This window comes from Lemur catta, chromosome 16, assembly GCF_020740605.2.
Source record: "Lemur catta isolate mLemCat1 chromosome 16, mLemCat1.pri, whole genome shotgun sequence".
Taxonomy (NCBI): domain Eukaryota; kingdom Metazoa; phylum Chordata; class Mammalia; order Primates; family Lemuridae; genus Lemur; species Lemur catta.
The window spans coordinates 45,995,039-46,018,777 of NC_059143.1; the positions used below are offsets into that span (position 1 = coordinate 45,995,039).

General features: G+C 36.1%; 1 protein-coding gene across 1 annotated transcript; it reads right to left on the minus strand.

The window, feature by feature from the left end:
- Positions 1–585: 585 nt before the first annotated feature.
- Positions 586–22,480, minus strand: VPS4B (vacuolar protein sorting 4 homolog B). The gene is made up of 11 exons (XM_045527906.1): positions 22,110–22,480; positions 17,455–17,566; positions 16,190–16,346; positions 13,346–13,413; positions 9,932–10,051; positions 8,848–9,004; positions 8,360–8,508; positions 6,571–6,652; positions 5,016–5,235; positions 3,723–3,863; positions 586–2,058 (listed from the first exon to the last, which is right to left on the minus strand). Exons 1-11 carry the CDS (start codon positions 22,134–22,136, stop codon positions 1,957–1,959), a joined length of 1,335 nt encoding a protein of 444 aa, XP_045383862.1. The 5' UTR covers positions 22,137–22,480; the 3' UTR covers positions 586–1,956.
- Between the last annotated feature and the right edge of the window lie 1,259 nt (positions 22,481–23,739).

A 23,739-nucleotide genomic window follows, 5' to 3' on the forward strand; every position in this document is an offset into this window, starting at 1 on the left:
TGTTCATAAAAAAACACATGGATATGGTCTATTAAGCATGCTCTACTATTCTAGAATGAGTCTAAAGTTATTAGATTCCATAATTAGCTTTAGATCCCAAAATTCAGAAAATGGAGCTAAGGCTAGATATGGATAGTAAGACATAGCTCTTAAAGCACATGTAAGAATGAAGTGTGATAAAGTATCCACTTATCATCAGTACTATGCTTACATATTACTTGGTCATGTATTTTGATCAATTTAAGTAGAATACTTCATCAACCTTTTGATTCACCAAAAATTCTAGATTTCAACTATATTATGTATAATGATATAATTATATTAATTCCCCTATTTATATAATTAATGCCAATACTGTATAACACTGAGGCTGATAAATAAGGTATGTTAATTATCTTATCCAGAAAGGATTCAATGGTGCTTTGTCAAGTTAATTCCCAACCCTCATATACAAGTTGTTGAAAAACAGAATTTTCAGGTGTATATTCTTAATAATTTTTAATTATTTCTTTTTATCTAATCAATTTAGATAATATTTTCTTCTGCACAGAAGGTCCCAAAATAAAGAAGCATACACAGAATATAGCCAATAGTAGGTTATATCAATTTACTTCACATAAGAACAGTGTATTCAGGCCTATGATTTCCATTTAATATTAACAAAAACAATCTGTACAGAAAACCCAAAGGCAACCATATAGCATAATATGTAAAATGTGCAAATATACTTTAAAAATGCAAGTTATTCTATAGCATTTGCATGGTAGAACTTCATAGTAATTAAGGAATCTACCTCATTCTAGCTAACTTAGTAATTTTTTGCATGTAGAGCCAATGCAAATGTACAAGGCACAACTTAGTGTTGATGCTCAAGTGTATAACACACATCCTCAGATTATTTGAAGATATTAAAATAATATCATGTTTGTATTTTATTAATGAGTCATCAGCTCATTTCTAAAGCTTTATAAGCATTATATTGATACATGTGTGGCCAGGACAAACTGTTCCCTGAACTTAAAGGTGAAAGACAAGACCCTATACTGCTACCCTACATTAAAAAAAGAAATTTATACATATATGTACACACACACGCCAACATCACACATGGAAAGTTCCCATAATCCAAAGGGAGGCCATTTCCTCATGAGCAAAGGTTCCCGTTACAGTATTTATGACAGTTATTTAAAAATTACATACTTACTTACCACCTGTTTTGGTCAATCTTGCTACAAAAGACACTGAAAAAGACAATTTTCTTCTTCAAGGTAAGGTAAAGACAAATCCTAATTTAGAAAGTGTTTCTCTTGAGATTGCACAGTGAAAGGTATTTAATTAAATATAAAAGCTTGCTGCTTTTAAAGAAATTATTTAAATCTATGCAGGAAAAAAATCAACCTATTAAAAACCAATAAGAGCACCAGCTATCACTCAATTCAAAATCTTTCAAACCCAATCACAGTGCTCTTTGCTTTTTATTGCCCATCCCTGAGAGTAAAGATTCTATCATTTTTAATTTTTTAATAAAGTAAATAAATTTTACATTGATAAGAATGATGTTTAAGAATTTTTTTCAAAATATAAAATAAGCCCTGTTTCATTTTAGTCCAAAAGAAATGATAAATGCTCTTTGCAAAGACCACCATTCATAAAAATTTTAAATATTTATATGTCAATCAATTTCTAATATTCTTCTTACTGGGTAATTTCTTTGTTTGCCATTCATATATTGCTCATTTCTTTATAACTCGTTATCTTATACTTTTCATTAATAGAAGCATTTGATAGATAATGGAGAAAAAGTACAAAATCAAACTTAAAGGAACTCTGAAGTAAGATGTGTATGTCCCCATGGTAAAAGAGTTTTACTGGAAACAATCTGAATGCTATTCAAGAAAGGCAAAAATATCTATGAAAGAAACAATACGTATGGTAAATGTCTTCCTCCTCTTTGTTTTAACCTTCTTGACCAAAATCTTCTGTAAACTTCTTTAATTTCAACAAGTCGTGTTCATTGACTGTGGGTTTTGTGCTAGAGAGTGACCGCAACATATCCGGCTGTCAGAGAAAAGAAGTGGGGTGGGGAGAGGTATATAAATAATAGATTAAAGAAAACACAAAATCATCACACTATCATTTTTACTAACTTTAACCTAAAGCTGCAGTGTGCCATAAGATACTGACAATAAACTCCCTTATTCTTTCTAAAAGATATCTTTGACATGTTGTTATTTCTTCATGTAGAAACTTCCAATATCTTCCCCTGAACTGATCAAAACCTTTCAGTGGCTCCCCATTACCTATCAGAAATACAATCCTTTTAGCCTGAGGACCAAGGCCCTCCAAAGTATGTTCATGATCTAATTTCTGGCCTCATCTGTTTTTCTTAAACAAGAGATCAGTTTTCCAAGTAAATACAATTCAAAAGGAATGTGATCATTCACTTACACTTAAGTGAAGCAGAATACCATTTTGTCAAAATCAACTAACAAGAATTTAAAAATATAAGATCGAAATGGCAAGAAAATATGCTAATATCAGAGGTTCATTAAAAAACTAACATCTAGGCTGTCTCCTGTAAAATACTAAGGAAAATAATAAAAAGAACTACTCTTAAGTTATTGTACATTCTTCAGAGCTAGACAGAGAACAAAAACTTAAAAACATAATCAATATAACTTTACAATCACCCTAAATTTCCTAAAAATAATACACCTTACAAAACAAAGTCCTGTAAATTATTTTAACTCCTCCAATAGAAATCATAAAAACGTTCTTTTTTGTAATAAAAGTTGTTTAAACTCAGTTAAAATTTTTAAGAACCGCATTATTTAAACTTTCTATGGAACCTAGAAAAGTAAAACAGAAAAACACCACTTATGAATGCAGTGATACAAGCATTAGCATTTCTGGTTATTTTTAAAAATCTGAGATTTAGGGAAAAACATTTTCACCAATTCCATTTTTTAGTTAAGACTTAATAATTTATGCAATATATATGAGCATTTTGAAAATAATATTCTAGCTATAAGACCTATAAAGTCAGAAACCTATGTTTTTAAAAAATAGCCTTTTCACTTAAAGTTTCTTCAAAGCCGAAGAAAATGTTTTAAAAATAATTTTTGGCTGGGCACGGTGGTTCATGCCTATAATCTCAGCACTTTAGGAGGCCAAAATGGGAGGATCACTTGAGGCCAGGAGTTTGAGACCCCATCTCTACAAAAAATTTTTAAAAATCAGCTGAGTATGGTGGCATGTACCTATAGTCCCAGCTACTCAGAAGGCTGAGGTGGGAGGAGCTGGAGGTTACAGTGAGCTATGATCCTGCCACTGTATTCCAGCCTGGGTGACAGAATGAGACCCCGTCTGTAAAAAGTATATATGTATATTTTTTATTGACTGATTGATTGACAAGGTCTCACTCTGTTGCCTGGGCTAAAGTACAGTAGTGTCATCATAGCTCACTGCAAACTCAAACTGCTGGGCTCAAGTGTTGTTCCTCCCATCTCGGCCTCCCCAAATGCTAGGATTACAGGTGTGAACCACTGTGTCCAGCCAATCTTCACAATTTTTAACATGAGTCAATAGTAGTAAATAAACATGCCTGTTCATACTAACATTTCCCAGCAAGTCTTATATAAATGGAAAATTTTATCTTTGTCTGGCAAATTACAAAGTATAATGTTTTAAAATTTTTCTTAAAAACAAACAAAATTTCAAACCATGGAAACAACTGGCTCCAAAAGTTTATCCCCAGGGACATCCATCCATGTCATTTCAATGGCACCAGGGTCACCTGGAGAGCAGGGTGTTAGCAGATCATCTACGAGGTTGTTAGGATCAGCTCGGGAAGGTCCACGAACCTGGAATAAATAGCAATCTGAAATATTTATTTGAACAAATTAAATAAACATTAAGGCCATCATCAGGAAAGTTGAAAGTGTATTAATATTTTTATATGTTTTGTTTAAATGTTTACTTCTGGAAAAAAAAATTTAATATACAACAAAGAGTAGTTTTCTCTGGGTAATGGAATAGACTTTGGTTGGTTTTAGTTTTTTCTTGATGCTTTTTTATATTTTGAAATTTCCTACAATAAATTATAATACTTACATGGGGAAAATGAGTTAAAAAAAAAAAAAAGTTACTTGTGGCTAACCTTTCCCTTTTTTTGCTCTACTGCTTAATAAGTGGTAGTAATCTTAGAGACCAAAAATAGACCTAATAAAAAATTCTTGTAAGTTGGCTTTATTGTCCATAGCTGAGAAAATTCTGCAATATTTGGCACCTTTAGTCCGAAATTACTGAATCTTTGTTTTTCAACAAAAATTCTTTCAAATGTAGGTACAAAATTAAATGCTAAATGTAACTGCAGGGTCATTTTATGATATATAACTTATTTAAGTTTTAAGAATATCCAGAAAAAGAACTTTTGTGACATAAAGTCACACACAAGTATTTAGATGGCAATAAATTTGTATCATATTGGGGACTATGTCCTATCTGTTTTAGAATGATCAACTTTAAGTATTATCTGAAGATTGGTGTAGGTATGGAGAAATACGTATTCTCACTTTACTTATTATATCTATTTTATTGTCTGTCTTTCCTCACAAAAATTTCAGCTGCGTGAGGTCAGAGATTTTTGTCTTTTTTGACTGCTCTACTTTCTGATCTTCCCCTGGGCCCAGATTAATACATTAGACATTTGATAAATAAAAAAAATAAACAGGCAAACCTGTTCTTGCTAATTGAAACAATTAGCCTTACAAAGAGTAAAGGATGGAGCCATAGAGAGGTCTACTATAGTTGGTGACTCAAAGCCATTGAAAAATTTAAAACATGTTAGGACTATTAATAATGGCTACTAATAAACTTGATTGGAGAACTTATTTCAATGAAATAGAAATATGTCTCTTATGTAAACCTACTTATTGTAACTATTATACAACACTGAAACTCTTCCAAATTCTTTGAAGACAAAACATACGAAAGGACAGATAAAAGTGACTTACCTTTTTAAAATGAGTAGCTGACTGTACTTTCCTAACAGGCTGCATAAGTGCATCCCGTACAATGATACTTATATCCGCCCCTGAATAACCATCAGTTTTCTTTCCAAGTTCTCGGAAGTCTGTTTCTGTTAGACTGTTCTGAGTGGTCCCCAAGTGCAGTTTAAACATTGCTGCTCGGGCATGGGCTTCAGGCAAAGGAATATAAATTCGTTTTTCAAATCTTAAAATAAAACATACATTATATCAAAGATATTATACTTAATTTTAACTGAAAATTAGGGTATTTTCAGGAAGAAACAGCTATTTAGATATTCTCAATTATAACAAGTTGGGTCGAATAAGTTAAATGTGCCCATGTGGGCCACGGTTAAACAATTACATTTAGGTTAGACAAAGGGAGAATGCCCAGAACACATTAAAAACAAACAAACAAAATAAAAAATAGCCAGGGAACCAGCTTGGACGGTTTAGTCTTTCTCACATGATTTTTGGGTTATTTTGGCCATAGTATTTATATGTCTAGAATTCATGACATAAAAAGACATGTCCTACAGGATTACAGTTTCTCATAAAAATTGTACTCTGAACTCTTGATCAAGGGGTTAATGATTAACAATTTAAAATAGGAATAGAAATGACACATTCTCTAGATTCAAAATGGTAAAAATTACTCAAAATCTTATATAATTAAATATATATTACACAAAATGTCCACTATTTTATAGTGAGAATATTCAGAACAAATAATCCTGTATTATAAACATTTTATCAATAATAATTTTGCTTGCCTTCTTAGAATTTCAGTATTTGGAGATAGGGAGAAAGCAATGAGGGACAATTTAAGTGGTCTTTTCTCCTCCAGGTAACTCTCTGTGGCAATGAGAAGAATTTAAAGTTTCTATTACCTCTAGAGATGGGTTTGGAATTAGGCTATTTTTCAAAAATACCCAGCACATTTCCTTTCTTAGTACTGGAAGGTAACCTAGCATACTGATAAACCATCGAGTGAATATGATAAAAGTAGCAAAACTGAAGTGTTAACTTTTACCATGTAAAATTAAATGAATGTGAAACAGTGGAAAGTGAAGTGTCTGTACACCTTTCCTACAGCTGGTTTCATATTCAACTTAAAAATTAGAGACATAAATTTTTTTACTAAAAGTGTATCTTGGTTATCTTACTTTGACTTGTATAATGGTAATTTTACTAAAATTTTATACATGAAGGGTTTTTACTGAAATATGAAACTATATTTGTAAATTTTTGAAGCATCAGTGCCCACTAAGCTTAATCTGAACTTAAAGTAAGCATTAGTTAATATAGTTTCCAGTGTGAAAGACTACAGTATGTGGAAATCTTTTATCTTGAATATAGCAGGCAAGCAAACAAGCAAATGACCAGCTCTCTTCCCCCAAGGCAGGGAAGCAACAAGGTTAGGGCATATTAAAACTTCTGTGAAAAGTTATCAGAATGCCTCCTTGTTACACAAAAAGGGAATTATCATGTCCTTGTTACATCTGCAGCTAGAAATAAGATATTTACTGGATCATCATACCTTCGCCTAATGGCAGAATCCAGAACCCAGGGTATATTTGTGGCTCCCAGAACCAAAATTCCATCATTGTCCACACCAACCCCTGCATTAAAATAGGCAATATTTTAAATAATTTGTCATTTTAGTGCTCTTTAAACCTCGTCCCATTGTTCTGTTAAGAAATGTGGTGCTTTAACATTAAAGTGCCTCATCTTGAGAGTATCTCTCTGAAAAAAATTGTATTTACTCAAATATTAATATCACATTATTGTAATATGATACAAATATATTCCCAAGAATAAAATCTTCTAGATTGTGGATAATACTATTAGGTCATCAAATATGAAATGTCTGATTTTGAATCAAAGTATAGTTTATCATATCTCAAACAAGCAGCAGTATAATTTATCAAAGTATGTACCTGAACTATTGACACAGTTTTGCCATTTTAACAGTATCTTGTTTATGCCAGCAGCGAAGAAGGCTGGACAGCAAGTAGCAATGAAATTGCAAAAGGCATTTTCCACAGCTTATTGAGAAATTGAGTTTCTAAGTCCAGCTTCTGTAGTTTTAGCAGCGTTGTTTGTACAACATGTGGTTTGAGTGTTGTCTGGCAAGAGGATTGGCCTGTCTCTATTGACCAATCTCTGCTGCTTGATTGCAAGGTTCTTCATTATTTCATCCACTTGGTTGCAGTAGACATCCGCTGTAATCAACTGATCAGGTTTCATGAAGCTGTAATGGATAATAACACTGCTGCACCCCACCAAACAGACACCATTAGCTTTTTTTGAAGAATGTTCAGTGTTTCAGCACTTCCTCTTTATCCAACCATTGTGCTGAACGCTAGTGACTGTCAAAAAGAATTCATTTTTCATCACACGTAACAATACAGTGTAGAAATGGTTCGTCTTTATGTGATGACAGCAAAGAAAAGGAAAGCTTCCAGACGATTTCGCTTCTGACACTCATTTAATTCATGCAATACCCATCTATCCAGCTTCTTTACCTTGCCAATTTGTTTCCAGTAGTCCAATATTGTTGGAATAGTAACATCAAACCTTGCTGCTAATTCACGTGTAGGTTAGATGGATTTGTTTCCACAACAGCTTTCAGCTCATCATTATCCACCTTGGTCTCAGGTCACCCACGTGGTTCATTTTCAAGATTAATATCACCAGAATGGAACTTCTCAAACCATCAACATACTATGCACTCATTAGCCACATCCTTCCCAAACACTTTGTTGATATTTTGAGCTACCTGCGCTGTATTGGTTCCATGACAGAACTCATTCAAAAATAACATGAATTTTTGACTTATCCATGGTTTCACAAAAATTGCTCTAAAAAAAAATTTGAAAGATAATCACAAGCCAAAATGTGCATTTGAAAGACTGAGGATGTACCTTCACAATAAACATAAAACAAGTGTCAAAGTGAAATGTTGAGAGATATCAAACTTAGTGCTTCAAGAAATTAGACATTTCATACTTAATTACCTAATATTCTTTTCAAAATATTTCTTGAAAGATTTCATTTGAAGTCTACATATTACTTTTACTGATATTATTCCTGGCATGTTACAGAGAAATATTAATTTCTTTACTATTTGTATAAGTGATCTGACAAGATGATTACAACTGGGTAAAAATTATGTATACACATGGAAACTATCAGAATGAAACATGGCATAATGAAACTGTTAGTTTATTAGTGTAGAGAAATTCTGCTTGAAATTTTTTCCATTATTGTTGTAAAATAATGGTTATACAATAAAGAGAAACTATTTTAAAAATCAGTAATATTACCTTGCATTTGAACTAGGAACTCTGTCTTAATTCTACGTGCAGCTTCACTTTCATTTTCACTTCTTGAACCACACAAAGAATCAATTTCATCAATGAAGATAATAGAGGGCTTGTTCTCTCTGGCAATCTGGAATAAATTCTTAACTAATCTAAAAATAAAGAAAAACTTTCAGTCTCTAAAAAATATTAACAAACTAAGACAAGGCAATATACCAATATTATAAGAACTATAGATTAAAAAGCCTAATCATGTTTCAGGTACAGAAAATAAGAATGCTACAACTGGATAATTCACTTTACAATTTACTAAGTTACACATGTGTACTATCTTTTTTCCACAAAACAAATTCCAAATTAGGGTCTGATATGACAGATAAATGAGTATTTATATGTCAGATCTCTGAATATCTATTAACGATGTGAGAAACCTATTACTTTACAGACTACCAGGCAAAGACAAAAATATTTAAAATTGATTTACCACTTACTTTTCACTTTCACCTAGCCACTTTGAAACAAGATCAGAGGAAGATATTGAAAAAAATGTTGAGTTGTTTGCTTCTGTTGCTACAGCTTTGGCTAAATAGGATTTTCCTGTTCCAGGAGGCCCAAATAATAGGATTCCCCTCCAAGGTGTTCTCTTGCCTAAAATTTGCATTAGAAAAATAACAAGAAATTTCAAAACTTAATTTCAGTTACTATAGACATCATCCACAGTGAAGAATACTGTGAAAAGATTGTAACTCTAAAGTAATCAATAATATTTTTAAAATTAATCAATCTAAGGTATGTCTTGAATTTATTTTATTTGCTTTCTCTAGAGCCCATTTTGTCAAAAGTGAGTATATATAAATATAAGTCTTCTAACAGGAAGTTCATTTGCTTGCTCATTCATTCATTCAACCAACATGTATTAAAAGCACAATGTGTGGACCCAGACAAAAGGATTTCTGCCCTTCATGAGCAGAAAGTTCCTTTGATATGCACTTTATCTGAAGCTATTAAATAATTCTTACTCTTTTTAAGAAATAGAAATACTTTTTAAAAATTAATACATGCCCATTGCAAAAAGTTCAGATGAAAGTCAAAAGAAAAAGTAAAAATTACCTATAACTTTATCTCCTAGGCACACATTAACGTTTTAAAGTCAATCCATCTATACTTACTTCTCGGCACACACACTTACTAACAAATGTGGAATCGTACTATACATATTTTATAACTTGCTTTTTGATCTTTATAATAGATGTGGACATTTTTCAAGGAATTATAATGCAGATTTAAATTTATTAATATAGATGTACACTACATTTTATTAAGTGCATAGCATTCTACTACATGTTGGTGAATTACCCTACTGGTTGGCATTTAGGTTGTCTTGAAATATATCTATTGCAAATACGGATATGTATAACAAAACATCGTTGTGTAAAGATGTATCACTGCCGTTTAATAGTCACAATTTACTTAAGATAATTCATGACATGGTGACAAGAATTCACCGTGCTTTACCTCAGTCATCAATGTGTTTTTAAAATATCATCAAATAAAATTACTTAAAAGTCATCTCACCCGTAAAAAGATGAGGAAATTTAATAGGCAGAATCACAGCCTCTTTAAGTGCTTCTTTGGCTCCTTCAAGACCAGCAACATCACTCCACTTCACATTTGGTCGTTCCATAACAATGGCACCTACAAAAAATTTTGTCACTTTTAAATTGAGGAAAACTATTTCATCAAAGTTAGAAAACAACATGGAATCATGACATTAAAGAAATCCACTAAAAAATTGTCTGGGTAAGTTTTATGTGTTAAAGCCTGTTCTGAAAAAGTGCGATGAGGAAGTAGTTGCTAGGGCGGAGTCAGCAGGAGTCAGGAGCCTGGGAGAGTGGCTCAATTACCTCCGGCAGGTCACTTTCACCTTTTACATTTCTACTTCCTCATTTGTGAAATGAAAATACTGCCATCAGCCCAAACTACTTCGATGGGTTTAGTGTAAAAATCAAATGACATAATGAATATTAGAGTGTTTGGAAAAGCACCAAACATTTCATAAAGTGGTTATAATATTTGAATATACTGATTCTGGAGTATCAAAAGTACTTGTTCAATGGGGGTTCATCTACCTTTTCTTCTGTTAACCAAAAGAAAAGGTGATCTAATCTTCTCAACCACAGAGAGACAATATGCTTAAAAACGTTAACTGAAGACAGGCAGATAGACAGGAGAAGAGAGGAAAGGCTACAACAGAAGCAGATGATGGAAAAGAGAGAGAGAGTATACCCCTGTAGATTTGCAATACTTTCCTGACATTTGCCAAAATTTCTATTTGGCTTCTAAAAAGATTTACCATTTTTATAAATTAACAAAGTTACTTAAAATCGATGATTTGGTTTCTGAATACAGTATATTCAAAAGCTATGACAACTGTTGCAGTGAGAGTCCAAGAAGAATTTATTTTAATATAGCTTACTGGCAAAACTTTCTAGTTATCTTTCATTAAATGCTTTTCCAATTTTTTAGTATACAGAAGTTGTTCAACTATAAATTATTAAGCAGCCTATTCTCAGATGACATGTAGTTGTATTAAGTACAACAAAACACCTCCACTTATATAATCTAATTATTACTTCATGAAATTAGTTTTATCATTTCTTCTGGTTAGTAAAGATCATCTATTTACTATTCTAAGACTAGTTATACCTTAGCAACTTCCTTAAACTATTCAAATCTTTAGTTCCCAGATTAAAATGGAATGAAACCATAAACACTTCTGCATTCTGTAAGTTCAGACTACTATAAAGCAAGAAAAAAGTCAATTTGCTTTTTCTTTCTTATGTTCCATTAAGATTAGTAATCCTACATGAGAAAATATCTACATGACAGGATTTTTAGTCAGTTAAATGAAAGTAAATTTACTTTTAAGTGTGCATCATCTGGCTAACTCAAGATTTTTGCTATGAATTCACTTTTAATTAACACTTTTCTCCTTGAAGTTTAAAGGTAACTTTGGAATGTTTGCTGATAAACAAGTAAATGCTAGACATTACTTGTTTGTAAAATTAAAAAGGGGATGTGGGATTATTAGAAAATATAAACAGTTGTACTTCTAGTTATGTAAGTTTATCCAGTTTTTCATCATACTATTTATTACACTGATTATTTAACCACAAAAAAAATCACTGACTATTAAAGCCAACAGAAAAATCAAATCATAAACCCATTTTTAATTTTAACTATCAAATATTATACTTAATGTCATGATCTAAAACAGAAGTAAAAGATTTAAAATACTGTTTCAGAAAAAAAGAAGAGGAAAGATTCAAAAAAAGATATTATACCATGAAATCCATCAGCACACTATTAAATTAAAAGATGGAAAAAAAGGATTCTCAGATATGAAAGGCAAGGACTCCTTTCATATACTATTTCATCCTGAAATTCCAAATAAACTTCCTCATTTAAACATCTGAAGCATTATTTTCCTAACATTTCAAGCCCTTATCATAACCAACAGGTAATTTAGAGAAATCCCTATTAAAAACGTTGTTATCTTTTTCAAAATTAAAGACAATCCAATTTTCAGTTGGGGGTGGGAGGTGGGATGGGCCAAACAAAACCAAAACCAATGGCGGAGACAGAAAAAAAGCTTCTTGCCGTACAAGTGGAATAAGGCACTTGGTAGGGACTACTGGGTGACCAACACTTACTGAGTGTGCAGTGTGTGCCAGCACCACTTCAGGCAGTGGGGGTGCAGCAGTGGAAACCGAGAGTCTCTGCCCTTGGACTACATCCACCACTGAAATTCTCGGCATATAAAAATACTCTCTATCCTCATTAACTGTACTGTTGTCAACACACTATCCTTACAGTGTTCTCCTATAAATCCTAGTGGGGTAGGGAAGATAGAAATATTACCAAAATGAAAAGACTAGTATAGTAAAGTTAAAGAGGTCTGGCTAAGCTAGGTATATTCACTATTCAGTAACAAAGGCTGAACCTGTCTAATGGAAATCCTTTCCAAGTTATGCATTCTGTTTGGTATAATTCAAATGAACAAAAAACATACTAATGGGTGAATGTAAATTCAATCTGAAAAATCATTTAATAGTTATATCTAAGAACAATCAAATCTCAGCGATTAAAGAAATCAGCAATTAAATAGATGCCTTTTTAGATACACAGAGCTATGATTTATTGAGTACCTAGAATTTGTCAGATAATATTAGGCAGTTTTTACATTGTCATTAATCTTTTGGCCCTGAAGGAGAGGTATTACTAATTTCCATTTTACAGATGGGGACTCAGACTCCAAAAGGTTCAGTAAGTTGTTCACGATTAGAAGGCTTCTAAGTGGCAGACCCTAGAGTGGAAAAGAGATCTGAACTGAGCCAAAATCTCTACCCTCCCCATTACACCACTACACTGTAACAGCAGAATGAAAGGGTGCTTGCAGGTGTGGAAGGTAAACACAGAAAGCTTAAAGAGATAAATGTAAATAGGAACACTAAGAAGCAAATGAGGAACTGTAGGTAGGAAACATGAAATAAAACATCAGTGAATGAGCTACAGCGATGGCCACAAAAGCGAAGTGTAATTCCTAATTAATTCTGCTCCTCTGACAGTAGTGAATTTTAATACCACCAGATTTTGTAGTGTGCTAACAGTATAAATGCTACCTTCTCTAAAAGAGGGCAAATAAATAAAATGAAACAGAATAAGTTGACTTACAGACTTTTAAAGGCAGATATAAAACCAAACAATATTTTTATTACATGGAAAAACCAAGCCATGAGGCCATAGAAGGCTACCCCTATGAATATGCTATAAAGAAATCCAGCACATAACCGCTGGGAACCAAAGCCAGTTCTTGAACCTCACTTATATACAAAGGGGGGTGGGGTGCGGATAAAACAATTCAAATAGGCAATTCACTATGAGTCTTTTAAATAAGATAGTAAGTTTAAAAATGAAGTCTAAAGCAACCTTGAAGTTGATTCTGTAGTTTCTTTTTTTCAGGATCATCAGATTCTCCTTCCCCATCACTGTCATTCCTAATAAAAAGAATTTAATATATTCAAATGATCACTCATTACTATCAAATAAGGCAAAAATGAAGGAAAAATTAACCTGAAATATTTGTAATTTAAGTGGCAAAAGAAGACATTCCCATTAAAAGTTATGCTTATGTTATTATTTTTAAGTATATATTAAATAAAATAGGAAGCAGGCACATTATCAATTAATAGAGAATCATGAACAAGAGGAGGACAAAAAGACCAAAATAAAGTCAGGAACTAGCTCAAAATTCCCATGACATACCTACATATGTATTAATTCATAAATGTATGCCCTACATATCATTCCATGAAGGATTTAAGATGAATTACAGGAGAGTTGCAAACAACAATAAAAACACCAGGACTGGACAAAATATAAATCAGAATGAGAAATCACACCAGGAGGAAAAAAATCCAGAATACTAATTATCTAAGGTACAAGGATCTGTGACTCTTAGTCTGGGGTTCCAAAGGATTGATGAAGCTTCCTGATGACGATGAACTGAACCCAAAGAACAAGCAGGTCAATCTAGGCATTTCATATCTAGGAATTTATCCTGAGGAAATAATTTAAAATGAGTTCAAGGATTTAACTATAAGGATGATCACACCCAAAATGTTTGCCAACAGAGAAACAATAGAAATAATTTATGTTCAGTTATAAGGGTTAGCATATGATAAAAAACATTGCCACCTTTAAAAATGATGTTGTAGCAATAGTTTATTGGAAAGGTGTTCCTGATACAATGTTGAGTAAAAAAGTGATAAAGCAAAAAATATGGCATAAAATAATTGTTAAAACTGTAAGATATAAAGGGGAATTAAAAGCTTGACAGGTTTTATACCAAAATGGGACCACCTTGTAGGATGATGGGATTATGGGTGAGGTAGACACCAAGAAACTGATTCACTGGACACTCATTCCAACCTCTTGTATCACGCTGTCCTGTACTGTAAAGCCTGTACTTATAAAAAACCACCCTTTTCCGGCTCCCTTGCAGGTAGGGTTCCACATGAGATCTAAGTTCCTTCAAGAAGGTGGCGGCTGCTCGCAAGGAGACCAAATCTTCATGGGAAAGCAGCAGTTTTGCCGAGGGAACTGCGCAGAGGTTCTACTGCCTGCTCCCAAGCACTGTGATGCTGAGCAGGGCGGGTGGCAACAGGGGCAACCCTCCTTGAACAACCTGGACATAGCCGAGCTCTTCTCCCAGTGATCTGGAATCCAAGCTTGACTCTCTTGCCCCAAAATTCTGTAAGGTAATACCGCATAATAAATCCCTTTTTGCTTAAATAAGCCAAAGCGGGCCCTACTGTTTGTAACTAAGATTGCTCTTTAGTACAGGAAAAGAATTGGCATCCCCCAGTCAGGTAACCACCTCAGGAGAGATCATTACAGGGTCTTCTAGCAAGATGAGAAGAGCTTCAACAGATAGGGGAAGAGAAAACCTTCTGCTGGCAAGGGAGTCTGAGTGACAACTGGAGATCCTGGGCACCCAAAGTTAACCAAATTTTTCCCAATATTTTCATTTTATGTTTGGAGCCCCTATCTTACACTAAATGTCTTTACTTGCATATAGGTTGAAATTCAATAATCCATAAGATCAGACTGTCATCTGATTTTTGTTATGTCAATGCTACAGGTGTAAAAGATAAACTATTCTTAGGGTGCCACAGAAACTCCCTGGCTCCCTGATCACATCTTGAACAGAAAATATAAAACTGTGAGCTTATAATTTTCTACAAACTCTGCCACACAGTGTGAAGCAATATGTCAACTCTATTCTTAAAGTCCTTGTATTCTTCTCAATGGTCTACAGTAGCAGCCATAAAGCCCCAAAGCACTGCCTAAAAGGCCCTTCCTTCCTTGTGACCACTGGGGATCATTTAAGTAATGTGTGCCACTGTGTGCCATCAACTGTGAGTACCACATCCTCCGAAGCAGAACCTCAGTGCTTTTAAGCCCAACCAGGCCGGGAACTCCATTCTAGACTCTCATTTTCTTAAGAATGTGTCACTTAGAACTATCTCTGGCACCAATTAATAGAATAGTCAGAGGATCTGCTTAGAATATGTTCCTGTTGCTTCTGATAGAACTTGACATGCATATATTACATGTTGAATAAATAAATTCTGCATCTAGAAGACATTCCAAAAATGGGTTTCCATGTTTATAAATTATGCTGTGCTGTTTTTCTTTACAATAACAGAAAGCAAATCTAAAGCAAACCCACATCTAAAAACTTTGTATAAGATACCAAAAAAAATTATTTGTATTGTTGGAATTATTTTTCTTTTTGTCCACATGGTCAAAGATTTAATTCATAGATTACTCCTATAATAACTTTAAACTTCAACATTACCTAATGGCCAGAAGGTAACTGAATGCCATTCCTTCAAATGTTTTCCCCTACTATTAGCAAGCAGTCATGGAGGGTTATTTAAGGTATATCATGCCCTAAGCTTAGTAAACTAGGCGCTGGCAAACTTTTTTTCATAAAGGACCAGAAGAAAAGGAAGTATTGTAGGTTTTGTGGGCCATACAGTCTCTACTGCAACCACTCAACTTTGTTGTTTTTGCATGAAAGCAGCCACAGACAATAGGAAAATGAATGGGTAAGGCTGTGTTCTGATAAAACTTATTTGTAAAAACAGGCAGCAGGTCAGGTTCAGCCCATGAGCCATGGTTTGCCAATACTTGGTTTAATCAAAAGAAATTTCACAAATTATAAGCTAAAAGGTACAATAAAATCTAAAGCTTTTACACACATACCCTTTCTCATCTGCTGGACTCGGCTGTCCCTCCTTCACCGGCTTCTGTGGTTTTTTCTCTTTCTTTTTCAGGTACTCCTTTAGTTTTTCTGCTCTGTCAAGATATTCTGTACACTTTGCCCTGATACTTTGCTTGGCTTTATCACCCTGTGTTTCATCTATTGAAGGAAAGTGAGAAAGATTTTTCCATGAGAATTCTACATAGAAAGGTTTAGACACTTAAATATATTTTTTTAAACAAGGAAATTCTATGTTGGGAGAGGGAGGGCAGATCATCTCTAACTCATCATTGATAACCAACGATTACCAAGTCTTTCCTATGTTTTCCCCAAGTAGGGTTGGAGACCAATAGTGAGTCTGAGTCAGAAAAAAATCTAAGTAAGAGAGTAGGTTATTTTAAGGTAATGTTAAAGAATAAGAAATTATTTAATACTCTGTAGGTTGCATATTCTTCCCCTACATTGTGCAGATAGTTGAAAGCTGTTTGTCTTACACAAACCCAATTATAAGAAAGAAAAATAGAAGCAATAATAACCATTTCCATTAATGTCTCTGTGTAAAGTTTATTTCAAAGCGTATGAAGAGTGATGGAAATCCCATATATTACGTGTAACACCAACATAGTAATTTTACTACATAAAGGCCTCTGTCAGGGCTATTTTCAAAAGTCAACTTTGGCAAAATATGCAATGTATGGGATCAGCTCCCTGTATCTTACATGTTATGATTCATTCCTAGTTTCATTTTACTTTGACATAAAATCTCAAATTAAATGAGGAAGCTCTAAAGAAAATCTTAAATTATCCAACTGCATTAGGTTTAAGATCCATGAGGGCAGGGGTCTCTATTTTGCTCACTGTTACATCTTTCGTGCTTGGAACAGTGGCTGGCACATGGTAAACATGCAATACATACTTGTAAAATACATGAGTAAAATGTTTCCCAACCTGTTTTTTAAACAGAATATTTTCAAACATAGGTTTAGACAAAATGAACAAATCTACATTATATAATTTGGGTACATTATCAGTAAAATAAAAAATTATTTCCATTGAGATGTTTAGGTATACAAAGCAGTAACTGTGACAGCTCTCACAGTTGTGACCTAAGTCTGAGTACTTAAAATTAAAAGCTACTAGGAAAAAAGTGGAAATATTTTTGTAAATGGAAAGTTTAGAATTTTCTGGCATTTTATTTCAATTTTTATAAATGAAATAGAGTAATTTCTTCTTTTAGTGTTTTAAAATAAATAACCCATGACCTTACATTTAACTACATGGAGAAAATACTGCACAGCATTTTGATAGAGTAGAAGGGCTTCTTCATAGTTCCCAGCTTTGTCTTCTTGGGCTGCTTTGCTAGCAAGATCTATTGCTTTCTGTTTGAGGGAGGCAAAACAGTAATATTAAAATGAAAGCATAAACCTAAGTGTGAAGTAAGTAATCAAACTGAAGGTTTTCTTAAAATATAAAAGCAATCTAAAAACCAATCCATCTTTTTTTCTAAATGACAACTGTATTTTATTATAAATTACAAATTTATAAAATGCAAATTACACTTGTTATATGAATAAATGCTATCTGAATACTATTTCTAGTACCAATCACTAAGATTCACACACAATTTTGATTCAGCTGAAGTCAAACTTAGAGCTAGTAAGGAATAATCAAATAATTGAAAATTCAAATTAAACAAGCATTTAGGGAAATTCTCAATTAAATGCTGCTATATTTAAAGCATATAACAATGAAAATGGAAATGTCAAAAGCAATGTGACAATGAAATATCAAGAAACTAAAAAATACCTGAATTTTTTAACCCAGTAATAATTTTTAAAAGGTTTACTGAGCAAAGACTTTAACCAGAAAGATCTTTTAACAAAAACAAAACCTGGAAACTTGAATCGTAAAGAGCAAAAGGATGCCACACAATGGAGTATTAAACGATCACTAAAATAGTATTAATATATATATATATATTTTTGAGACACAGTCTCACTCTGTTTCCTGGGCTAGAGTGCCATGGCATCAGCATAGCTCACAGCAACCTCAAACTCCTGGGGTCAAGCAACCTCAAACTCAAACTCAACCTCAAACTCATGCCTCAGCCTCCCGAGTAGCTGGCACTACAGCCAAGTACCACCATGCCCAGCTATTTTTTTCTATTTTTAATAGAGACGAGGTCTCGCTCTTGCTTAAGCTAGTCTTGAACTCCTGACCTCAAGGGATCATTCTGTCGATTACAGGCGTGAGCCACTGCACCCAGCCCCAAATTCAATTTAAAACACAGCTGTCTACATCACTTCTGTGTTTAAAATCCTTCTTCTGTGTGTGTGCGCATGCGCGCGCGCGCGCGCGCGCGCGCACACACACACACACACACACACACACACACACACACACACACGTGTGTAAGTGGGGTTTGTCTTTTGACTCTCTCCCCACTAGAATGCACACATGGGTTTTTTTTATTTGTTTTTTGGTTTGCCGCTCTCTTCCACTAGAATGTGAGTGCCATGAAGACCAGGGTTATGTCCACTGTCTTCACTTTTTCATATTCCCAGAGTCTAGCACAGTGGCTGGCACAAGACTGAATGACTTTATTACCCCCGTGAGTCAGGATCTGGTCATGAATAAGGATATAAAGGTTGGAAACACATGGGAGTGTTTTTTCAGATTAGGATACCCTGACATGTCCACCTTAGAAAACCCTGGGAAATGAGGTAAATTCTACAATCATCTACCTCAAGAGAAAAGACATCTCAGCCCCTGTCTGTCAAGATGAATTCTTTCTCCTATGCTTTGGAGCCCATCCCCACCTTCCTACTCTGACATTCCCTCCATCAGTGATATGCCAATTGGGAGACTCTACAGCAGGAAAATGTGTTTAAGTCCCATCTCTTATTCATATAAAATACACCGACTCTCCTTAGTTCCTAGGTTCCTCTCTATCATCTTATCTCTTTGCCTTCACAGCAAAATCCCAAAGAACACCCCAACTTCATCTTGGTTTCTTTTTTTTTTTTCAGTGACATAGTCTTGCTCTGTCGCCCAAGCTGAAACTCCTGTGCTCAAGCTATCCTCCCACCTCAGCTTCTCAAATAGCAAGGACTACATATACACACCACCCTGCCCAGATAATTTTTCTTATTTTTTGTAGAGGTGGGGTCTCACTATGTTGCCTAGGCTTGTCTTGAACTTCTGTCCTCAAGCAATCCTCCAGCCTCAGCCTTCCAAAGCACTGGGATTACAGGTGTGAGCCACCAGGCCTGGCCCATCTTGGTTTCTTGGGCTCCTAGTCCTTCCCAGCAATGCTTTCTGCCTCCTGATTGCCAAATTTCACAGAGAGGGAGTTTATCTAACTCCATCTCTGCTGCACTTAACACTAATAACAAATACCTTGATAGCGTCTCTTTTCTTGGGCTTCACAAAATCATTCTCTTCTTGACTGTTTAATGATTCTTTTTCAGGTTCCGTTTTCTCTCTCCTTAAATGTCAGTATTCTGTAGGGTTTCTATCTTGGTCCTTGTTTTTCCTCATTGTGTAAACTCTCCAAGACGTGACTCTCTATGCCCACAACCTCTGCTACATCTGTATGCTAATAATTCCCATATCCTAACTCCAGCCATCCCTCTCTCCCTAGTTTTACACATACGAGGGCTGTCCGGAAAGTATCCAGCCAAATGGAGAGTTATTATATTAACAATGGCTGGATACTTTCTAGACAGCCCTTGTATGTATCCAAATGCTCACTGGACATTTCAGTTTGATTGTCTCCACAAGCATTGTAAACTCAACAAATTCAGAACTTATTCTGCTCCCCAACCCTAACCTCAAATATACTCCTTCTTTTATATTCCTAGAACCAATTCCTACCCACTCAGATATCCAATCCAGAAATCTGTGAGAAAACGCAGACTCTTTCTCCTCCCTCCATTTTTAGATGCAGGTAACAAGCCTGACTATTCTTCTCCAACTTTCCTCTGGCCAATCCTCTTCTTTACTTGAATAGGCACTACACTAATTTGGCTCCTCATCATCTCCCGTCACACAGACCCCTGCTTCCTAACTGGTCCCCCTGCTTCCATGTTTCCTACCACTCAAGTTTTTCCCTGTACACACGATAGCATCATTCTAAAACAAAAGCCTGAGCATATCACTCCACTGTTTAAAACCCTTCTATGACTCCCCATCTGCAACAAAATAAAGGAAGAAGATCCATCATTTATGTGTGGCATGCATGGCCTAACTCTTTAGGCTTGAGTTTCCATCTTGTACATTAAGTTCTAGTCATACCAAGCTACTGGCACAACCTGGACCAACTTGGACTGCATGCCTTAGTATATAGCATATGCTCTGTCTGGAATACCCTGTTCCACTGTCTCCCCATCAAACTCCAGCTTCTCCAGGACTCAGTGCAGTGCTGGTCCTCCTGCTGCAAAGCCCTCCCCAACACCCCTGGGCAGCCTACCTGGAACTTCCTCTAGCTTCCCCAGGCCTCCTGTACATACTCCCAGTGATCACACTGTGGTGTATTTATCCTATGTCTTTATACATCTGTTTTCACAACAGAACATAAGCCATGCGAAGTCATGGATGATATATTATTTTTGATTCCCTGGGACTTAGCAAAATGCATGGCATAGTAGACACTCAAAAAATATTTAAGACTGAGTAAACTCTGAGTTCTATTTCACATTGTATTACTTGTAGTTTCCCCCAATCCTCTCTCTGCAAGTTTTATTACAATTCTAGACTTAGGCACAAGTTGGTTTTCTCTGCTTGAAAAGCAATCAACTTTCTTGCTCAGGGAAGCAGAATGTTATCACTGTTGTAATTATAATATTTTGTGAAAGATATAAAACAATTATCTTCATAATCTTTTGGGTCAATTTTCAAGATAAAAGTCCCAAGTAAGACTCTCCTCCCACTCTTTTTGTGAATTTTTGATGTCTGTTTAAATGGGTCTACTTTCAGTGGTCTTTCTTCGGGATCAATTATCTTGCGTTAAGGAGTTCTTCCATTATCTTCGGTGCCTGTACCCCCTAAATAAAGGCCTGTTCAACAAACTACCATAAGTCCAAGACAAGGATTCAGTACAGGTATTTCGTGGTATTCTTTTGTATCAAATAGGCTGATTGGGAGTAAGTCTCACTAAATTCTAAACTCCACCAACACCCTAGATCCATTCTGGGGGCAGGAGACACTGTCACATAAATTTCTTCTCTCAATGAATTCCATTCAGCAGAGAGCTAACGATTAAGTCTGAAATCTTAGGATTCCATGACTTATGTACAAAACATTGTGCTCACTACGGTGGGGGTGGGGAAGCGGAGCCAAAAAATAGTTTAAGAATACCCCATGATCTTATATACTACAATTTGGGAGACACAGGAGAGTCCACATAAACACATACGTTCAATGAATTCACGGTGACTGTATGTAGAATGGTTCTAACCTCAGATTGCAGGGCTGTTTCCTTATTTCTACTTACCTGACAGCTCGGTAGGAGGGCTTTGCTATAACAGCTTGAGAAAGTAAGACAAACTTTGACCACCCTATTTTCAACTGGTCCAGAGCAGTGCTTTGCAAAAATTACATTCTTTCCTTTCTCTCTTACACTGAGTGGAGAGATCTGCCCAGTTTGGCTCAAAATTGGCTGGTTTGGGGGGAAAGAAAAAAACCCTCAACAAGTCAAGAGTCTCACAAAGCCAGTGGCTCGGGAGACCTCCGGGCCGAGCCGGAAACCACCTTTCCGGGGGAAAGCGCCCACTCTCCCACCTGCGGCTTCGCCCGGGACCCGCCCTCCTCCGCCCCTACCAGAGGCGCAGCCGCTTCCTCCTTCCTTCCCGCCCCGCACCCCACTTCTCGCGCCTTCCCCGGCCCCAGCCCTCCAGAGGGACGGGAGATGAGTAGTGATACCTGGAGGTTGGTCGAAGTGGATGCCATGGCGGAGATCCGAGGCGGTTCCCTAGCGGGGAACGAGGGCCGAGGACAGCCAACAGCACCGACGTCGAATCAGTCCCTAAACCGGGGAGGCTAGTGGCTCTCAGACCCCGACAGGAGGCCTCCTTTCCGGAACTTATCCTAAAACAACACCGCTTTACGCCCGACCCTCCTCACAAAACTTCCGCAATCCCGAGCCCCTCTGGGTTCTGATCCCGCCTCCGGCCTGTGCACTTCCGCTTTCGTCATCAGCACGCGCGCTACTCAGTCACCGGTATTCCCCGCATCTGGCCACAGCCTATGCCATCCAGAGGCTGGGAGAAGTAGCCTTGAACCTGATGAGCCCTGGCGGAAGTCAGGCTTAGCGCAGGCGCACTGCGACTCTGGACTAGGGGTCGGGAGGCGGCCTGGAGGACCAAGAGGAGCGCAAGCGCGGAAGGGCAGTTTCCTTTGTTTTCCCGGAAGTCTTTTACTTGGAGATGAGTTATTGGCCCTGGGTCCTTTTCCTCTTTGTCTGTGTGAATTGTCCCTCCGTGGCTTTTGAGTGAAAACGTCGTCCCATCTCCAAGACCTACCGGTTGAAGACTTTGGGCCCCTTACTATTCCTCATCCACTCGGTTTCCTCTTCTGTGAAATGGGGACAATCGTACCTATCTCGGAGTGGTGAAGAGTACTGGAGGGAATGCGCTAGAAGGCGCACGGCCCAGTGTGGGGGCGAACAGTCAGGCCTCAGTCGTGTCCGCGCTTGTTACTACTCATAGTTTACACATCACTCAGCAAACATGTTTCACATGATTATTGTGTTGACTCTCGGAGGCTTTGGGAATATTAACATAAATAGGATATGTATGGCCACTGCCCTTGAGTTTACAGTCTGATGGGGAAGCAGGCTCGAACTTGTCTTGTAAAATGGGTATATCACATTATTTATGCCGGTTATATTTACAAGGTAAATTGATGGCTCTATTCAAGATCATATAAGGCAGGATTAGTGGCAGAACTAAAATAAAACCTTTTCTCAGCCTATGGTTTTCAGCCACAGTCCTCTTTTTCTTCTTTTTGTAGTTAAGTTTCTCAAAGGAAAGCAAAATAGATGTTTAATCACTTCATTCTCTTTCCTAGTCATTCCCTGATTCTTTCCAATCATCTGGTATCTCCTAAATAAAGTACTCACCTCCCCCCTCTTAACTGTTATTGTCAACTACTCAGTTCTTCACATCTCTCTTGTCTAACTTCTTAATGTTCCTCTCTATCTCCTTCATTGTCTCCCCTTACTCTTCTCTAAGAGCAGAATTTCCTCAAGAGTCTAATGGCCTGTTCTCTCTCACTACTCCTCTCTCTTATTCTTATCCTCTTCCTGGACGTCAGCTGTTAATAAAGGAGAAATGACTTCAAATCTGGATCTCTAGGCCTGCCCTATCCTCTGTCCAGCATTTACTACTGCTTCCCAGAGATCTCTATCACGGGGTTTTTCTGCAAGATAAATTCAACACATTCAAAGCCAAATTATTTTCTATCCCAAACTTCCTTTTGTGGTCTCTCCTTCTTAGAATAGTATCACCAAATCTGTATCACCCAGGCTCAAAGCTCAAAGCCCTCTCTCTGC